The sequence below is a fragment of the Hydractinia symbiolongicarpus genome, chromosome 10 (assembly GCF_029227915.1).
Source record: "Hydractinia symbiolongicarpus strain clone_291-10 chromosome 10, HSymV2.1, whole genome shotgun sequence".
NCBI classification, from domain to species: Eukaryota; Metazoa; Cnidaria; class Hydrozoa; order Anthoathecata; family Hydractiniidae; genus Hydractinia; species Hydractinia symbiolongicarpus.
In genome coordinates this window covers 10,461,033-10,479,785 of record NC_079884.1, presented here as the reverse complement: position 1 = coordinate 10,479,785, position 18,753 = coordinate 10,461,033, and the positions used below count along the sequence as shown (strand labels likewise).

The 18,753-nt window shown below is 33.0% G+C and overlaps 2 protein-coding genes across 5 annotated transcripts; both read right to left on the bottom strand.

Moving 5' to 3' along the window:
- Positions 1 to 1,364: 1,364 nt before the first annotated feature.
- On the bottom strand, positions 1,365 to 7,312 carry LOC130612560 (uncharacterized). 3 transcript variants are annotated; one of them, XM_057433892.1, is made up of 5 exons: positions 7,041 to 7,312; positions 6,652 to 6,704; positions 5,857 to 6,214; positions 5,382 to 5,552; positions 1,365 to 2,950 (listed from the first exon to the last, which is right to left on the bottom strand). In XM_057433892.1, the coding sequence occupies exons 3-5, from the start codon at positions 6,208 to 6,210 to the stop codon at positions 1,679 to 1,681; spliced, it is 1,797 nt and encodes a 598-aa protein (XP_057289875.1). In that variant the 5' UTR covers positions 6,211 to 6,214; positions 6,652 to 6,704; positions 7,041 to 7,312; the 3' UTR covers positions 1,365 to 1,678. The 3 variants fall into 3 exon arrangements, with proteins under 3 accessions (XP_057289875.1, XP_057289874.1, XP_057289876.1); XM_057433891.1 differs by having other exon boundaries at positions 6,656 to 6,704; positions 7,041 to 7,311; XM_057433893.1 differs by lacking the exon at positions 7,041 to 7,312 and having other exon boundaries at positions 6,652 to 6,811.
- Positions 7,313 to 9,112: 1,800 nt separating this feature from the next.
- On the bottom strand, positions 9,113 to 18,551 carry LOC130612561 (transmembrane protein 117-like). Of its 2 annotated transcripts, none has more exons than XM_057433894.1 (5): positions 18,125 to 18,551; positions 13,669 to 13,880; positions 13,073 to 13,430; positions 12,037 to 12,276; positions 9,113 to 11,272 (listed from the first exon to the last, which is right to left on the bottom strand). In XM_057433894.1, the coding sequence occupies exons 1-5, from the start codon at positions 18,167 to 18,169 to the stop codon at positions 10,565 to 10,567; spliced, it is 1,563 nt and encodes a 520-aa protein (XP_057289877.1). In that variant the 5' UTR covers positions 18,170 to 18,551; the 3' UTR covers positions 9,113 to 10,564. The 2 variants fall into 2 exon arrangements, with proteins under 2 accessions (XP_057289877.1, XP_057289878.1); XM_057433895.1 differs by lacking the exon at positions 18,125 to 18,551 and adding an exon at positions 14,135 to 14,219.
- Between the last annotated feature and the right edge of the window lie 202 nt (positions 18,552 to 18,753).

Sequence of the window (18,753 nt, the reverse complement as noted above, 5' to 3'; positions counted from 1 at the left end):
ATGACCTTGCAGTTCAAAAAAATCCTTATAAAGTCGGGAGATTTACACGATCAAAAACATCTCTAACACCTATTTGGCCTGATCAAAGAGCTGTTAGAGATGTTTTGCTATCTTCATGAAAATCGTTTTCCTTGGTTTTTGTAGCTCCACTAAGATAACTAAATCTACAGAAAAAATGTTTGAAAAGAGCTTCAGGATGAATCCAAATTTAACCTACCATTCACAATCGATATCGAGAAATTTTTCACGAAAAAAATGAAAAAATGATCTTAGCACTTATTAAGACTAACTCTGAGATGCTTAATTTTCCAAACTTCTTCAAAAATACTTTTTGACACAAGTCAAAGCCCTTAGTAATTCGGCTGTTTGTGGTCGATTTTGAAAGGCAAGAATATGAACAACATGCATACGAAGATCGAGTCAAACATGCCACTCCTTTTATTTATTTTATTTTCTCCTTACATACGCAGTTTACCTTTTTAAGTAAGTAGACTCATGAACATGGATATATTTGCTTAAGTATAAACCTTTTTTTTTCTCGGAAGTAACTGCAATTGATCTAGATTTAAATCTAAATTGTCAAAACGAAGGCGTGAGTGTTAAAAATTTTTCTGTTAGAGGTATTAAACGAAAGGAAAAATTTCGTTCAATGAGTATATCAAAAAATAACTTTCAGTTTAACTTTTTCTTTAACAGGCGCGAGAAGGAGAGTTGAGTTATTCAAAATGAGTAAAGATACATGCATAGATTAGTGATCGAGAATCTACATGACGCTACAAACTTCAAATAAACGATTAAGCGCAGCGGTACTTAATAAGGTTTCCAGTTTTATAAGAGGCGTTTATTTGAGTAGAGATGCTTAATCAACCATTGCTGGCATGCGAGGAGACAGCATATAACACTGTTCATAAGGGAAGCGGGTTAAACGAGAAAGAAAACGATTTACTTAGTACGAATATATTATTAGATGGATTCCCTCTTACGTTACGTCACCACAGAGATCAACGCTAATAGACACGTTTTTGAAAAAACCCAGTGGACAAACAAAACTTACGCATTATTCCATTTATTTATTTATTTTTCAGAAAGGGTACGACTAAAAGCCGTCTTGCAGGTACACTGTGGTATCACATCGTAACTAACTTCGTACCCAAGGCCTTAATCAAAGGGAAAAAGGTCCTAAGAATGAAGTTGATGCACTGCTTATTCTTAAGGTTTAGGAACTTCAGGTCAAGGTTCAGGAACTCCAGGTCAATGTTCAGTTTTAAAGAACCACGCTGGATTAATATGTATGTCTATGTCCCTTTAGTTAAATTTTAAGTTAATAGATGTAAAAGCAAAAACTATAAAAAAATACTTCTAAATTTTTAATAACATTTTTTTAAACTTTATTTCGTAACATACAATTTTATTTAAGGAACAATTTTTTTTGAGGAAATCAGGTACTAATTCTAGTTTCCAAAAAAGCATCTTCGTCACCAACCCGTTGTATTGGGTAAAATTTAATTGATTCTCATCTATCAGGAAACAAAACAATGTAGCTATTAACAGAAAAAAACCCAGGAAACAATAAAACATAATCCATCATATTTGTAGGTTCAATCTAATTGTCTTTTATATTGAGATTACTTGCACAGTGTTGGCCATCTTCTTCATCCATACTATCTTTCCAAACATCTTAATCTTCCTCACAACCATTTAAGTGTTGTAATGCTATAGCGATACTTCTTTTGCTTGGTATTTTGAGGATATCATTGTCATTACTTATGTCCGTCAAATTTGATAATGATGACGTCACTTTGTGAAACACATTTCTATGCCAATTGGAGAGTGTTTGGTAATTCAAAAGGCTAAGAGACTTCTCGGGATTATTTTGTTCAAACGGAGGTGATGCAGTATGTGCGATAACCTCCTCCTTACCTTGTCTTTTTATTCCGCTGCGTTTCACGTCACGTGCTGGAGAAAATAGCTGGAACACTGGCTCGCTACTTGATTCATATTTGTAAAATTTTGTTTGACTTCCTGGTTGATCTGAAGTATAGGTATCCCTCCTTTGCTTAGTATAATTCTCTTGACTGCTTGAATTATTTTTCAGCTCTGTAGAGGACCATGATTTAGAACAGCTCATTTTTACCGAAGGGGATTGACTGTCACTGCTTAAGCTATCATTTGTTTCATAACCAGTCGAGTTTAAACTTTCTCTGTTTACTGCTCTTGAGAATGCATTGCTTTGTGTAAATTCTTGCCATTTCGTTTCGTAAGAAGGCGAAGTTGCATGTCTGTATGGATCTTTTTCCTCTCGTGTGTGTGAATCAGCTCTATGTTGTGTTATATCCTTAGCTTTGTGTTGACGGTGGCTTTCATAATGGTGTTGTGATTGCTCCAACGGAATGTTGATATATAGTTGTTGCATTATTTTTCTAGAGGAGTTGTTATATGGATAAGAATAGTGTCCGCTGAAAGTATGGGAGCTGGAATATATTGTGTCTGGAGTTAGACCAAGGCGTTTCTCGTGAGGATAAAAATATCCTTCTGCTTGGTGTTTTGATTTGTAGCGATTGTACAGTTTTGGGGTATAGTTATTGTCTATAGGAATAGAGTAATCAGATGGGATATAATTAGAATGTTGATAGATATTTGGTTGATAATATACAGAATAACTACTTGTAGCATTAACCCCTTTTTTCGCGCATGTGGTGTGACTCAAAGGATAGTAAACTTCTCCAGTTTTTTCTATGTCTGAACGTGTTTTGTGATAAGGAAAAAACGATGAAGGTTGATTCTCAGGAGAAGAGTGTATTCTATGTATATTTCCATCGATTGGTTCGTTCTTTCTTCTTGTTTTTGAGGGTACTGGTCCATACTTTTGAATCCGTGGCTTGCATGCTTCACAGTTTAGTAAGTAATATGTTATCACTTCTCTTGGCAGAAATGCGTATGTATCAGATACCTAGAATAGATTAAATGATTATTAATGAAGTCGGAAATGATTTTAACGCTTGGAAAAGCGACCGAAGGTTAGACTCAAAATGAAAGCAGCTTTGCGTTAAGACCTGAAATAAAGGGATGATTTTGATACGTGTGAATGCGATAAGACGCCACTTCACAGGAAGGATCACTTATACCAAAAAAAGCAAATATATTTACGTGAATTTTTTTCTCATTTTTTCTTATTTTTTTCTTATTTATTTATTTTTTTGCACAGACTGCATATGATAAGTTAAGGGTGGAACATACTCATTTAAATGAATGTTTTGAACTAGAACTCATTTAATCACATCATTTTTTTGTGGTTTAACTGTAATGATATGAATGAAATTTTTAAGAAATAAACTATTTAAGACTGGGATTTTTTAATCATTGACGATAAATCATCTCAGAACTTCTTAAAACTGTTTTTAACTATCCTTCTAGTTACATTTCAGCATCATTGTTTACAAAGGTGCTTTGACGCATGCAATACTATCATTGAGAGGTCGTGACAAAGCAGTAATTGACCTTGAGCGTACAAAACAGCCACATGGAAATGTTACAAGCTCTCCACGTTTTTAGATATTTTTTAAAGCTTTTTAACTAAAAACACCATACAACACCGTTTTCTAATGATTTCAATGGATAGAATTTTTGTGGTTATGGGCCTGGAGGATTTTTCATTACTTCTACACATATAATCCTGGGTAGGTTCGTGTTTTTTTTATTCTATAAGCATCTCTAGAAGAGCCTTATTCAATCAATATATATAGAGGATAAATCAAATTCTAGCCACAAAATAAACTGTATTAATTTTTTTTTTTGCTCACAATAGGTCACGAATCAAGTTGATGACATTCTCAAGTAATAAACGACACAAAATAAGCTACTTATAGCATGTGTCGTATTTTAAACACTTCATTATCTTGACAAGCGCAACAAAAACAAAATTGTCGTGTTCGGGCCCTCCTATTGGTTATGTGGTCTGCAATGTCATGGTTTTGTTTTGATGTCAAGAGGCTACTGCACGCCAGTCAAACACGGGATAGACTCGTTTGTTCACAATTACTGCACGTGCTTTGTTAACTTTTCTAGACAAAATGAAGTATTTAAAATATGTGCTATTTTGCGCAATTGCAGGACAATCCTTATCAGGAGAGGAAAATAGTTTCTAGTTACTGTGACTTTTGAAACAATTGCAATGTTTAATAAAAATTATATGTGGTATGTAAAAAATTTAATTTGTGGCTGGATAAGCATCACGACTTCTAAAGATTATATGTTTTAATTAATTGTACGTAACTAGAAAAACGATAAAAAGTCCTGGGAACAAGGTTGTACTAGGACATTATTAAATTTCATAATTTTTCCGTTCTGGACCTCAAAAATATGGAATCCGTGACTATAGCCCAATCCGTATAACAAAGTAACATAGATTTCATAATTCCTAGCATATAGCTTTTGGTCATTTTTGCGGATTTTAAAAAACATGCAAAAAAGTTAAAAATTAAAAACTTAACTTCCAGGACACTTCTACGGCTGTCATACTTACTCTGCGTATCATAGGCACAAAATAGCACTGGGGACGAGGTTGTGTGTACCTTCACAAAAATATTGAGATAAGACTAATACGACGCAGGGTGCTGGCTAATACGGTGATCTTCAGTGTCACAAAATTACCTGATACTAGTTTCTAGCTATAAGTCAACCTAATTTTCTTGTTCCAAATATTTGTATGATTTTTTGTCGGTAGCTGTTCACGTATAGACTCTGAGAAGTAAAAAATTATGTCTAATAACGTTAAATCTTAAACTTTTACAGATCATTGAGGTGTAGGGACAGATATTATTGGGGTACCTGGTAAAGGGATCAGTACTTTTGTCCGAATAAGCAAAATGTTCGACTACTACTTTGAATATGTCCAACGATATTGTTCAGGAATCAGGCCCTAGTCTATTGATTTTTATTCTACATATTTCTTAATCTGCCTTGATAGTGTACAGAGATGGGATTAAATCGTTTGGTGTTTACATATTTATGCCATGGAACATCGATATTTTAAAGAAAAAAAAGTACACTTCACAAGAGTCTGAGTGCTTTTGATTTTAAGAATTGAAATATCACAAATGCTTGACAGTAAAATCTAAACTTTTACTTTTTAATTTGTAAGCCACCCCTTAGAAATGAACTCAAATTTAATATCACACTTAGGCATCTAAAAAACTAGTAAAACCAACCACTTCTTATGGTCAAGCTCGTCCCTAGGTCCTATTTGGTTTTACATCCGGAAGAATACTACAGAAGCAACGTGGGTCCTATGGCGGAAAAGGAGGCAAAGAGCCCTGAGAAAAAGGATGAAGAAACCTGTTAAAAAAATTAATCAATACCAACAGGAATAACAAAGCACATACGAGTCGATATGTTTTCTTTTGGCCGGAATGTTGTCCCTTCTCATCGACATGCGCGCTTTTGATGATGCCATAAAACTCTTCCACTACAGCCACTTTACGATAGAACGAGATGGCTGGTAAATTGGTACGCAGGAATGTTTCAATGCTACATTCACCCATTGAAGTGCTTTCCTGTAAATCAAAAAAAATATATATTTATAATAAAAAGTATATGCAATAAACTTGTAAGTTATTCTTATCCTTTTTGTTCTCGTTTTCTTTGTCATCTTCTTTGTTTTTAAATACGTTTACGACACTTTAAACACACCCAAAGTATTTTCAAAGTAAAGCACACGCTTTTTCTTTTATCAGAATCTGCTTTATAAGAACATCAGGCTGCAATCTCATGTCAAACACAATAGGCCTATTGTTCAGGACGATAGAGAAAAAGAATAAATAGAAATAGAAATAGACATTTTTTAAGAGAAATTTTTACCTGTTTTGCGTGTAAAGACACGTACAAATCGCCGTTGAGATCTTCCATGATTTCATTCGTCGTTGTATCATGTCGTAACAATTGAAATCCCTTGTTGCGAACCCAAGTGCGAAATTTCGCGTTACAATTTGTGTCATCGCCACGAATCAAATTACAAATCTTCGTGTATTTTTCTTTGGAAATAGTTTTTGTACGGGTGTTCCCACCATAATTATTACCAACCCATTTAGAAAACAAAGCAGTATTAGGACCACATGTATATGTGTCACTCATTTTGTTGTTGTTGTTGTTGTTTATGTTGTTGTTACTGTTGTTTATACTCTTTCCTTTTTGTGTTGCAGTCGGTTTACTCATTTCACTAAGATAAAAAGAAAAGACAATGTTACGGTTTGAACACCTCAACAAAGCGCGTTTGGCGTGCGAACTGACCGTGAAAAGGTTTGTCTAGCAGGAAAGGAAATTACGATAATGAAGAGAAAACCTGGACGGACGTACTGTAAGTACATTTAATACCGTTTGTCTCACCAAAGCTTGGTAGATTTTAATGCTAGTCAGTGCGACGTATGAAACTGTTACAGGACATGTTTTCCGTAATTCTTCTTAGCTACATTTTCTTGATGTGTAATATTACAGCCATTTTCAAAAAAAAAAAAAAATGACGGTTCCTGACGTTCTAATGTTTAAATATCTTGGCCGATTTCATGCTAAGATTTTTACAAAAAAACATAAAAAATGAAATAAAAACAAGTAAAAAAATATTTATATATATTAACTTAAATTACAAAAAAAGCTTACGCACTATTTCCACCAGTCTTGAATATGCAGTACCTCTTCTCTCAAAACTAAAACTAAAAATTAAGATTTCTAATCATAGAACTTTACAGGATAAAGTTGTTTTGACTGTGTGAACCAAACCGGTTAATTATTTAAAAGGATACAATCGCGTGTCATAGGTGTTTTCGGCATACGAGTTGTTTAACGCATTCAATCAGGGGTGGATTCATTTATTAAAATGCAACATTCTTAATAGTATGACATCCTTAGTAAACAAATAAAAAAATATATTCCAAACACTGAAAATGTTTCATATCATATATAAACTTTATATGTATATGATTATAAATATCTGAAATGAATTTAGGTTAAACAAGTTAAAAATTGGGTTTTTTAACACCCGGATTTACCTGATAAAAGAGGAAATGTTTTTATAAGCTATAACTGTATTCTTTTATTTCAACCAGTTTAAATGGAAGTATGGAAAGTTCACTACAGTGTGAAGTATCTATTTGTCCCGGGGTACACGCAAATGTCCCGGCATGAATAGACACACTGTCAACCATGAAAAATTAAACAGATCATAAGAATTAAGAATAAATACTGTTGCAAAATATGAATACTGATGATGCACGAGATAAAACGGGGGTTAAGTTTGTGCAATATCAAACCACAGAAATAGTTATAAAAAATGAATCAGATATAGGAGATTTTATCCAACGTTTAACGTGGCGAGTTGTAAAAACGGGGGATGTTGATTTAACCTCTGTGTGACACCGAGTAATTGATGAACAACATTGAGTAACAAAAATACGATTGGTTTTTCGTTTGGTAACAAGATGATTGACTGCTAGAAAGACTGCTATTTTTATATACTAAAGCCAAAACTGCTTACAAGAGGTTAAAAGAAAAATGCAGCTTAAATTGGATGAGGGCGATGGAGCGTTTAAATAAAGTTCGATAAGTTTTTCCCTTTCTCTTGCCAATGTAACACACACCGTATCAGTAAAAAAAAAGTAACAAATTTTTGCCTATATGACTAATATTTTTTGCCGACTAAAATTTTTGCCGACGTTCTTATTACCAATCAAACTTTTTTGGCGACTTTTTTTTTTCGACCTAACTTTTTTGCCTATCTTTTTTTTTCTGACCAAATTTTTTTTTTTCAATTTCTTTTCTCTTAATTTTTTTGCCAAACACCACTTTTTGCTGATTTTTTACGGACGAATTTTTTTACCGATCACCTTTTTTGCCGTTTTTTCTTCCTTGTTGCTAATTTTTATCAGCTGAATGCAATTATTCTTGAAATTGACTAAACTTAAACTTTTTTATATACCTACAGCCATTTTTGTTGTTGTTGTTTTATTTAAAAAAAACTTTCAAAATCTAAACCTTCTTGATTATTTTTGTTTGGAAATTGATCGGCAAAAAGTAACTAAATTCAAAAATTTATTCGGCAAAAAGTGACTAAACTTTGTCCAAGTGACTAATATTTTTGTCGACGTTTTATTTTTGCCGACTAGTTTTTTTGCCGACTTTTATTTTACCGATAAGGTATTTCCATATAAAATCCACATCGCGTCAACATTGCCATCGTCAGTTATACTAAAACCCGAAGCAACACAGACTATACCTTCTCCGGATTATTCGAATAAGTTGTTATGAAGTTTCTTATTTATTTTTTATTTGCATTGTATGTCATTCAACGCAACGCTTTCTTCTAGAGAAAAGGCCGTTTATTATAAGACGGCGCGTTTACTCCTCCACAATTTTATCGCAAAGAGCTCCGAGGGTGAAAATAAATAGGTGTGAACATTTGACGCCAATATTTTCCTATTCACCCTCGTCCCCATGGAGACTCTACGTCTACGCTAACAGATAACTTCCTTACATTTTTCTGTCGCATAACCCGTTAACATCAAGAAAAATGAATGGCCCTGGAAACCCTGACATTTCCGAATATTTTCTTCCCTACTTTCTCTTATAGTATCGGCTGATGAACTAGTTGACTGTACAAGGAAGAAGAAAAAATGCAATATACAGAAGAAACAAAGGATGAAACAATTACAAGCTGAAGATAAAGTAAAATGAGATTGAAACGTATCCTGTAAATTTATAAAAAGACTGGATTTTTCTGACATTTTACCTATATTTCCAAAATTCCTGACGATTCCTAAGAGGGTTAATATTACTAGCTGGCTGAGAAACTTACCTTAATCTAAGGGCTTGATGTAACCAAGAGGGGTCACACATCCTCAAATGTTTATGCACCAAAACTTTTTACAAGAACACAAGGAAGATGTTTTGACTTAAGGTAAGCTGAAAATCCAAAACTTCAAAATAAGTCTAGACCTATAAATACGCCAAACATCAAAGGCCCCAAAATTTCCGCCAATAGAAATGCGGCGAGGATAAGTAAAAATCAAGATCAAAATATCATTTTCTGCAAGGATTCGGACGCTAGAGAAAATAACTTCACAAAAAAATGAACAATTTGTATATAAAGCAGTATTATAGTCTAATATTTATTTACATGGTAACTTTTGTACAACTATTAAATAATGTGTATCGTGGGATGCGTTGTTACAAAAATAAACAATAAGTAAAATCATGGAAATGATCTGTTAAAATTTTTTTTCCAGAGCAAGTACCTTCTACACAGATTTTCTATGTGACGCTTGTTATAAGCTGTGGTGTGCCGAGTCGATATCAGTAAACGTTCAGAGCTGTGAAAAAGGGGGGGGGGGTTATATTTTAGTCACACCTCCAACCTCCAACCGAATAAAAAAATATTTCTTTTACAAGTCGCGTCGAAACGAACTCAAAATACTGTTCAAATATTTATAACAAGACTTTTCAAATCAAAGCTCATATGTGAATAATTCAATATGCTGAGAAGGAATGCTGTAGTTTTTCTGAAACGCAACGTAAAATCCAAAACCAAATTAAATCCACACCAGGAAACCAACACCCAAATGGCACCAGATAAATAATTACATATATACTTCCCAAACTAAATAAAAATCATATCAAATTTTATATATACAACGATGGAATCCTATATAATTAATTTTTATGTTACATTTGTAAATACAATGAAATCTGTCTAAAGTGGACACCTCTATATAACAGACCTGACCTAAACTGATTTACTCTACAAGGTCCTCTTTTTTACCTACGAGAATGCGTGCACATCTACAGATTTGCAAAATCAGCATAAATCGGGTAAACAGTAGATTGCGCTGTAATATTGTATCAACAAGAATTTAATTTTATATTGTGATGAGTTTTTCAGACGAATCAATAGAGCATTAAATGACATGAAAAAAACTAAATCGCTGCTTTTACTGAAAAAATTAAATAAAAATTTGATTTATTGAAATTGAATATTTGATTTTTTTGAATCACTTCACAGAAATTCTATAATTTACCTTTTTTAAAGAACATTGAGCGTAGATGACCAATGAAAATATTTATCAGGTTGTTCCATTTAGTCCACGATTAGCAAAAAATCGAGTAAATGATAAAATAATCTAATATTTATAAAAAGCGTGATGACGGAGAACTAAACACGTTAACTGAACTAAAAACAGAAAAAAATAATTATAACATCCAAATGTTCCCAATCCAATATATATAAAATTTACATTTGTGCATCTACAAAAAGTTTCTTTATACCATCGGGAGAGATCCGAGACAACAAAAACATCCTTAGCATGAAGACTGGTATCGTTTGATGTATTTTCTAACATTCATAACAAATTGTTGCAGATCTGAAGTTATAAACTTCAAATATTACATAAAAACACAACCCTTTATTATTACAAATATTAAAAAAAAATTATCAGAATTTAGAACACTAATTTTTTCAGAAAGGCTAATTATAAAAATATATATCACATTAGAATTACGCAAGATTGAAAGCGGACAAAATCTAATCCACATCGACCTTTGTTACAGTCATGGCTTCGTTTGTTGCCGTGGCGCCATAATTGTTACTTTGCTGTGGTTTCTCGACAGTGGACTCAGAAGGCTCGCTTTCCTCAGCTTTTCCTTCATTTTCTTCCCCGTCTACTTTGTCTACCCTATCGCGACGAATTTGAACACTAGTAAGCGAGACACCACGTTTTTTAAACTCAGCATTCTCATACTGCTCCGTGCCCTCACGTCCGAAGATATAAATTAAAACTCCAAACATGATAAATACTATCAAGGAAGGGATGAAAGCCAAACCACGCAGAGCAAGCGCATACCCTCTATATCTCGAGTTTGTTCGATGGTCGGCACTTATATAAGTTGCGTTGGTTATCGGATTTATAGTTGAGTTCCTCCAGGCGTACGAATATATAGTTTTGTTCATGTAATGATTTAAACTGAACTCGTCATACACACTATAGATGTGATCATCCTCTCCAGTATACTGGCCAAACGTCAGTGGTGTGTAAAAGATCTGATTTTTCCACATATTTAAATCTAACAACATGACAAAAAACAAAATACCATAATTAAACCATTTCCCAGTGACTGTTATTGTCCAGTGTTCTCGACGCAAGCAGTCTGGTATACGAAAGTTTATGTGAGCTGTGTTTAAACCAGGTAATTTCACATCCAAATTTGTTTGAAATAACGGGAAGTCCCAGTCCTAAAACAAAAACATTTTTTCAACAAATTACGGTGTTGGTAAAACACAAAAAAAGTATACAGGTGGACAGTATACCTTGAGGGAAGAGAGTTTACAAATGCAGTCAGGTGTTTACAAATACTTCGCGGAGATCAATTTTCGCGATAAGAGAGAAGAAAAACGATCATGATACAAATACTAGTAGCAAAAGCCTTAACAGTCTAAAAATGCGATTGTGATCAATGATGATTACAGAACAGAATCTTTTTATATTCAAGGGAGTTTGCTATGATATCTTTTCATTTCTACCTTATTTAACCGGTTAACGAGATTAATATCTATGATGGTATATTTCGCGAGAAGACATTTTCGCGCATTTAGAACAGAAAATACAAAGACAGACAGATATACACAGAACATGTAGCAAATATATAATATATAGCAGATGTATACAGAACATATAGCAAATATACAATATATAGCAGATGTATACAGAACATATAGCAAATATACAATATAGCAGATATACAATATATAGCAGATATACACAGAACGTGTAGCAGATGGACACAGAACATATAGCAGATATACTCATATACACCACAGTATAGCAGATATACATATATACACCACAGTATAGCAGATATACATATATACACCACAGTATAGCAGATATACATATATACACCACAGTATAGCAGATATACAGGGTACATATAAGCAAATGCACACAGCACATTCGGGAATGGGTGGAACATAACTTTTGTTTTGAACATAACATTTACCTGCATGACAATCGTGAAATCCATCACCAGGATGAACGAAGCAAGGAAGGCGCGCCCCAACTCATTAGTATATATAACGTCACGATTAAATTTATCCCAGTTGATGTAATGAGTGCAAACAGCTGTGATGACTATGATGGACAAGACGATAGAAAACGTCCAAAATAAGTAAACACGGCGTAAACCCTTCTTCCACCATGCACGAAATTTTGGTATCCAGTTTTCATACTTCGTGTTATCCTGCAATCAAAATAAAAAGTGGCGTCTTAAAGTAACACAAGAAGGACTTCGTGGTAAATAAATTGATGAAGAAACCCTGTGAGAACATTGGATCTGCAAAAAAAATTTCGAATTGTGATAGGTTCGAGTTTTGATAAGTTTATAAGTATAGACTGAGATTTCCTAAAATTTGGGCATATGAAACTGAATAAAATAAATACTTTCATAGAACATAAAAAATAAAGCAAAAACCTTGTACAGAATGTATATAAAAAATAAAAAGGAACAAAATATGAAGATCAATGCCAAAATGGATTTGACATGTCAAAGATATTTTGACACCACCCCCCTTTACGGAAAAACTCCATAAGTAAGATTTGTAGAACAAAAAAAGATAAAATCGAAAAATGGGGATGACATCTGAGATAAAACAAAAAAAATAACAAGTTTCATTTTGATCCTGAGTGCAGGATAAGTAAACGAGTGTCATTTTGAGACAACATTCTATTTTAATCAATTTAACCTTTATATATTTATATGCATTGATAATGTATGAATGCACATCCCTAAACAAGTCTAAAATAACTGATGATTTAAAATATCAAAATTTGCTATTACTTAAATATGACATCGTATTTTATGCAGCACAATTAAATCTGAAATTCTTTAAATGTAAATATCTTCAGAACAAAAAGAGATTTTTAATAAGCTTAAAAAGACTTGTTAACTAACTCTTTAAGCTCTATATTACAAGTCCAACATCATTTTATACCTCGAGTTCCCATAAACTGCAGTTGTATTCAAACAAAAAATCTACCTGCAACATCATGTCTGTAACCATCCAAGCAGTGATGAAATCTCCAAACCACGTTCCCAAAGCAGCAGCTCTCATGAATGTGTGGTTTGCAGCACCAATGTAGCCCGTTATTTTATATGCACTCATATCACTGTCCAAGGAAAGGAATCCGTTATATATAAAGGAGAAGATGAGCAACGATAATACTGTGGTCAGAAAAGAAATCAGCCATGAGCCCTGATCATTTGAAAACATGGAGAGCTTAAAAAGTCTCTTCAGTAAGAGGTGATGGATGACAAGCTTTCCAAAAACTACACCAGTAATCAATGCAACCAACCAAAGAAAAACCTTTAGTGCAGAAAATCCATTTGGTGGATACCTGTAAAAATGAAAATGTTATTTGATAAGGCATAAAATTATATCTAGTGCAGTAAACAAATTTTACAAAGCAGTTGTAAATTCGTTTAAGAAAAAAAAATAAAAAAAAAAATGCAGGTGCATTAAAATAGTGTGTTTAGAAAACTTTTTTTAGTGTAAGTAACAGCTTTAAAGAGAAATTTCGAAGAATGTAATTTGACATTTCCAAGCATTTATAAAATTTATAAGAAGAGACATACTTCGTAGCAACAAAAGAAAATGTACTTCCAACAACGGGTATTTCACATCTTGATTTGCTGTGTGCAACAGGATCCTCCGCATAAATCCAGAAATTACATATTGTCACGAAATATGAGACAAATATTCGAAAATATGGGTGTTGGTAATAATGTCGAAAACGTTGCAGTCGTTTTGATCGCTGAGCTCGCATCATTAATCTTCCGCCATCCTCCTAAAACACAAGACGTAAACAGTTAGATAAGTATTCATTTTCAAAGTTAAAATTTCACCTAGTTTAACAAGAAAACAAAGAAAAATTGAAGGACTTAAATTAAAACAAGTTATATCACTGTATGAAAGAAAAACAACTTAAATCACAGAATAAAAATAAATTAAAAATTAAAAATAAAAGTGTGCAATGTTTAATATATATCATCTGTGCTTGTGATATAGCTTATAAAATTACATGTAAAAACAAAATTGCACCTGGTAAATGAAATAGAGAGTTGCATTCATCATTCTTTGATTTAAACTTCAAATAGCAGTAACACTGAGTGATATGATATTCATATTTTAACTTTTTATTTTAAACACGTATTCATTAATATTTGATTTCTTTTTTAAGGTTGTGAACAGTCCACATTAAAAAAAATGTTTGTTGTTAGCAACATGGATCATAGTCATCATTTGGAAGAAATGAAGCAAATAAGAATTATAAGAAAACTGAAAAACAGCCAACAATTCCTGCATTTTTATTTAGGGTTCTTAAAAACAGATGCTGTACATTCTTACTTGGCTCTATACATCTTCCCAAACTGGAAAAGATTTGATATTTTTGTTGTGTCATGGGAAAAGAAAGAGCTTGTATTGAAGAAGAAAGCGCCATTTATTAATTAATAACAATTTTTCTTCTAGTACCTTAAAAAAAAAAAGAAGAAAAATAGCAGTCAAAGAAAATCGATATTGTATTAATGGTTCTTGTTTTACAATGGGCTGTGTATGTATCATATACAATGATGTCCATATCCTGCATCAGAGTTTTCTCTGTCGAAGCTTTTTTAAAAAAATATCTATGGATATCCATGAAAATTTAAACAGGCATCACAGAAATGTTTTCACGATTAACTGAATGTTTAATTTGTTACATTTAATACTTCATAATTTTAGATTTTTCACAAGAATTAACTTTTTCAAATTTATGAGTTTACCGAAAAAATGAACTTTGTATTATTAAAAAAATTACTTACAAATGCCATTGAAGTGAAAAAAAGGCTTAAGAACTTTCAAATGCATCAAAAGCATTTCTGCCATCAACATTGGCTGCTTTGTGTGAGTAGCCCACTGCTTTTTTCTTGAATGTGAGTATGCATATCGCTTCTAATCGATTTCCTTCATCAATCTTAAAGCAAGATATTCCTTGCCTTTTTTTTTTTTACAAAAATAAACTTTCGCAATTTGGTGATAACAAATATATTGCAAGAATGAACTTTCCTGATTTATAAAAATCAAATCTATTGTGGAACTGTTTTGCCTAAACATTGTGAAATCGTGAAACATTATTTTGCAAAGGTTTTTACATGTAAAGTAATTTTTTTTCCATACACATTTTCAGTGGCAAAAAAAGCTTGCTAAACAAAGGTTTTTTTTACAGTAGATCGTTTGTCATAGAATTGTTGTTGAAGCCTTTCACTAATACTGAGTGTAACTAGATTGGCACCTTCTGGTTCACATTCTTAGCTAATGATGTCCTTGTGTGAAGAAATAGATTACATGAGACCTTGTTTCACCTAGTGGCATTGTTTTGAGACTTTGAGACTGGCTAAAACAAAGAAATTCATCTATAAAATTAATAGACTAATCTATAAGGCATTAATTTTGCAGTTTATACTTGACATTTTTATTAGACTCGTTTCCAAGACTTTTTAGCTTTTCTTTACACCCAATGAAAAAAATTAAAATAGTTGTGGGGGACAGCTTCTGGCTAAACACGAAATACACTCTGCAAGCTGATTTTCTGTCCTGTTACCACCCATCACTTAGAACAAACCAGTACAATTAAAAGGAACAGCAAGTCTATTTTGTATAAATCAATCAGGAAAATACTTTAATTAATTGTAACTGAGTAATTAGATGATAAGAGTAACACATTTAATTAAGCAGTGCCATGGTGTGTTTCAGGTTTTTATATGAAGATTTTCACACATGTGCAGCAAAGCACACATGAAGTGTTTTTAGTGTGCTTTTAGGTGTTACATTATAGTCAACCTCTTTTAGAATTTTCTGCCTTAACTGAAGAAATTTTAAGAGAAAATTAATTGATGCTGACTTTCTTTTCATTGGATTTTATAGTTGCTATTGCTGTTAATGCTGTCGCCCAATTAAATAAAAAAAAATCAAATTCATGTGTTTTTTTCAAAATGTGGTGACACCTTGCATATCATCTTTGTGTGCAAGTTTATAAGACATAGCAAAATGTTTTACGTTTTTATGGATAGTGTCCTCAGAAGTAAGTTTGTTGGATCTTGTTTGTGGAATCTTGCAGGATTAACTTCTGCAAAATGTTTGCAAATATTGGCCAAGTAAAAAAAAATCAGCATTAAAAGTAATCCTTTTATAGATAACAGGATACAACACACAGTTTTAGTGCTTTATAGATCTGTTTTTTTAAGAAAAAAACACTTAAAAGAAAAGAAACTTGCGTGGAAAGAAAGAAATGCAGAATTAAATCAAAATTCAATCAATAGAGGTTGTTTTTTTTGCTCGTACCAGTCCTGGAAGAAAAATATCTACAGCAAACAAGCAAATACACCTTGTCTTTTTGGTTTTGGTTGTTTTATAAAGGACTTAGCCTACTTAAAATGGGAGATCAGTTAATGGCTCAGCTATTTTACATTTCTCAGAGTTGGGTGCGACTGAGCCAGCATGATACTAATCGCTTGCCACTTTTAGATAGGCATGTCTCTCCTATTTATAATTTCTGCAAAACTTGATTAAGAGATTGTTGCAACCAAGACAATCCAGATTAAAAATAAATAAGTTAAGTGATTTTTCTAATGACTTTTTCCCTGTTATCTAGATGTATATTATATATATTATATATATATGTATATGTATATTCTGAAAACAAACTGACAGTCGGTGAAGGCTCAGTAACCAAGATGAATGAATTATGCATTGTTTGATTCTTTATACGATATTATACTAACAGCCCTCGAAATTAGCCCAAAAACCCGCCGGCAATAAATTGCAGACAACATAGTCATTTGCAGCGTCAACCCTTCGGCAATAATTTTGACGCAAGAGAGTGAAGCAATAATAGACAATTTATTTAACATTAGTGGGCTGTTTAGTTAGAAAGTCGGAGAACACATTAGGCAAGTGGATCGGAACAGCCTTGGCATTTTTTTGCTGTCGCGAAATGAAACCACGCCAGCAATTGCGATTGCCGACGCTAATTTCGAGGGCTGACTAATCTAAAAGTGGCCAATATATTTCTTTTTACTTCAATCACATTCAATTCGATTTTCAAAGGTCTACAATACAAAAATTTGAATAAAAATAAAAACAAAATATAATCAAAATGTCTTCATAGGAAGAGCTTTGTTTTGCAGAAAGAATTGTTGAGACAAAGGCACAACTGCAAGTTCTATCAAGACTTCTAACTCGTGATCTCTTTTTAAAACATGTTTGCTGAACAAAATCTTGCCTAAGCAAAGATTTCTTATGTAAAAACTTTACGTGAAAATTTATATGTACAAGTGAATGCGACTTAAAAAGGCTAAAATATCAAGGATATTTCAACTTAGCCACTGACATGATGACACACTAAAAAAAATTTTGACTGTCCTTAAGCTAACTAGAAATAATGGAATGTCACCAAATTTTAACCTCTAAAACAATTTTGCTTTAGAAGTTATTGCAGAAAAGTCAGTTGGGGGAAGGGCCTAAAGTCTCCCCTTTCCAGCCCAATTATTGTTAAGAGTGAGCGCAAGCAACTTTAAAAATTCTTTTTTGCAGATTTTTTCCAAAAGATCTTGTCTAAATTCTTTTTAAAGAAAAAAAGCGCATTACTAATTCCAACGACACAATAAAAAAACAACCTACAAAGTACACAGAGTTGTGTGACTTTATTAACAGGCAAATTAAACCAATAATGCCAATGGTAAAAGTCTTTTTCTGTTTGCTTTTTTTTCGTATATAATAAAATTGGTAAAATGCTTACTCCTATGAAAAGGGCTGTACTTTTTATATACACAGCACCTTTGTACAAAAGGTATCTGATTTTGTGGAGACAATTACCTTACTTTTGGGAGCTGCAGTACTACAAAAGGGGAGCAATTGTTCGTTTTAATCAGATTTTGTTGCACATAAACAGTCTGGCAAACTAGGGTTTTTTAGCATGGGAAATAGGGTTAAAATGGCTAACTATAGCTAGCTATACAGGCAAGAACAAAGAGTTACACATTATCAAGGTACCTCGTCAAAATCGTTAACTATTCTTTGTTTCTCCCGATTACCCATTTCCAATGTATTTTGCAGTACTTGTGTGACTTTTCGCTAGCTGATCAAATCAAATTCCCAACCAATTTTAACTTTCCTGCTGTCGCTATCTTTGACACACCTCCTTATAATAGAAAGGCCTAAATGCAGTGAGAACGATACATACTACACTACTGGCAACGACTCCATTTAGCAAGGCGCCCGGTCCACACACGACGTACAACATAATTAGCACCCCCTTCATACTTTATCGATATAAAAAGTCCGACAGATATTCATTGATGGTACTCCAACCAAATGGACCCGACAGATGAACCCTCATTATCCGACATCCTCTCTATCGCTACATAACAAATACATATTTTTTCTGTCGATAGGCCATAACCAACGTAATATCGCATAATACTACATAATTCCTTCATAATACTCTAATATTTTTGGACAAGCATCCTCCCACGAATAGATATTATTAAAAGTCCTAAATAATCCTCTCACGAAATAACACCTTAAAGTTTAAAGCAAACCAATCTCATGACAGAAGTTATACTATACACTGAACAACCAGTAGCTAGTGCTTAATGCCCATCGATACACCTATATAAACA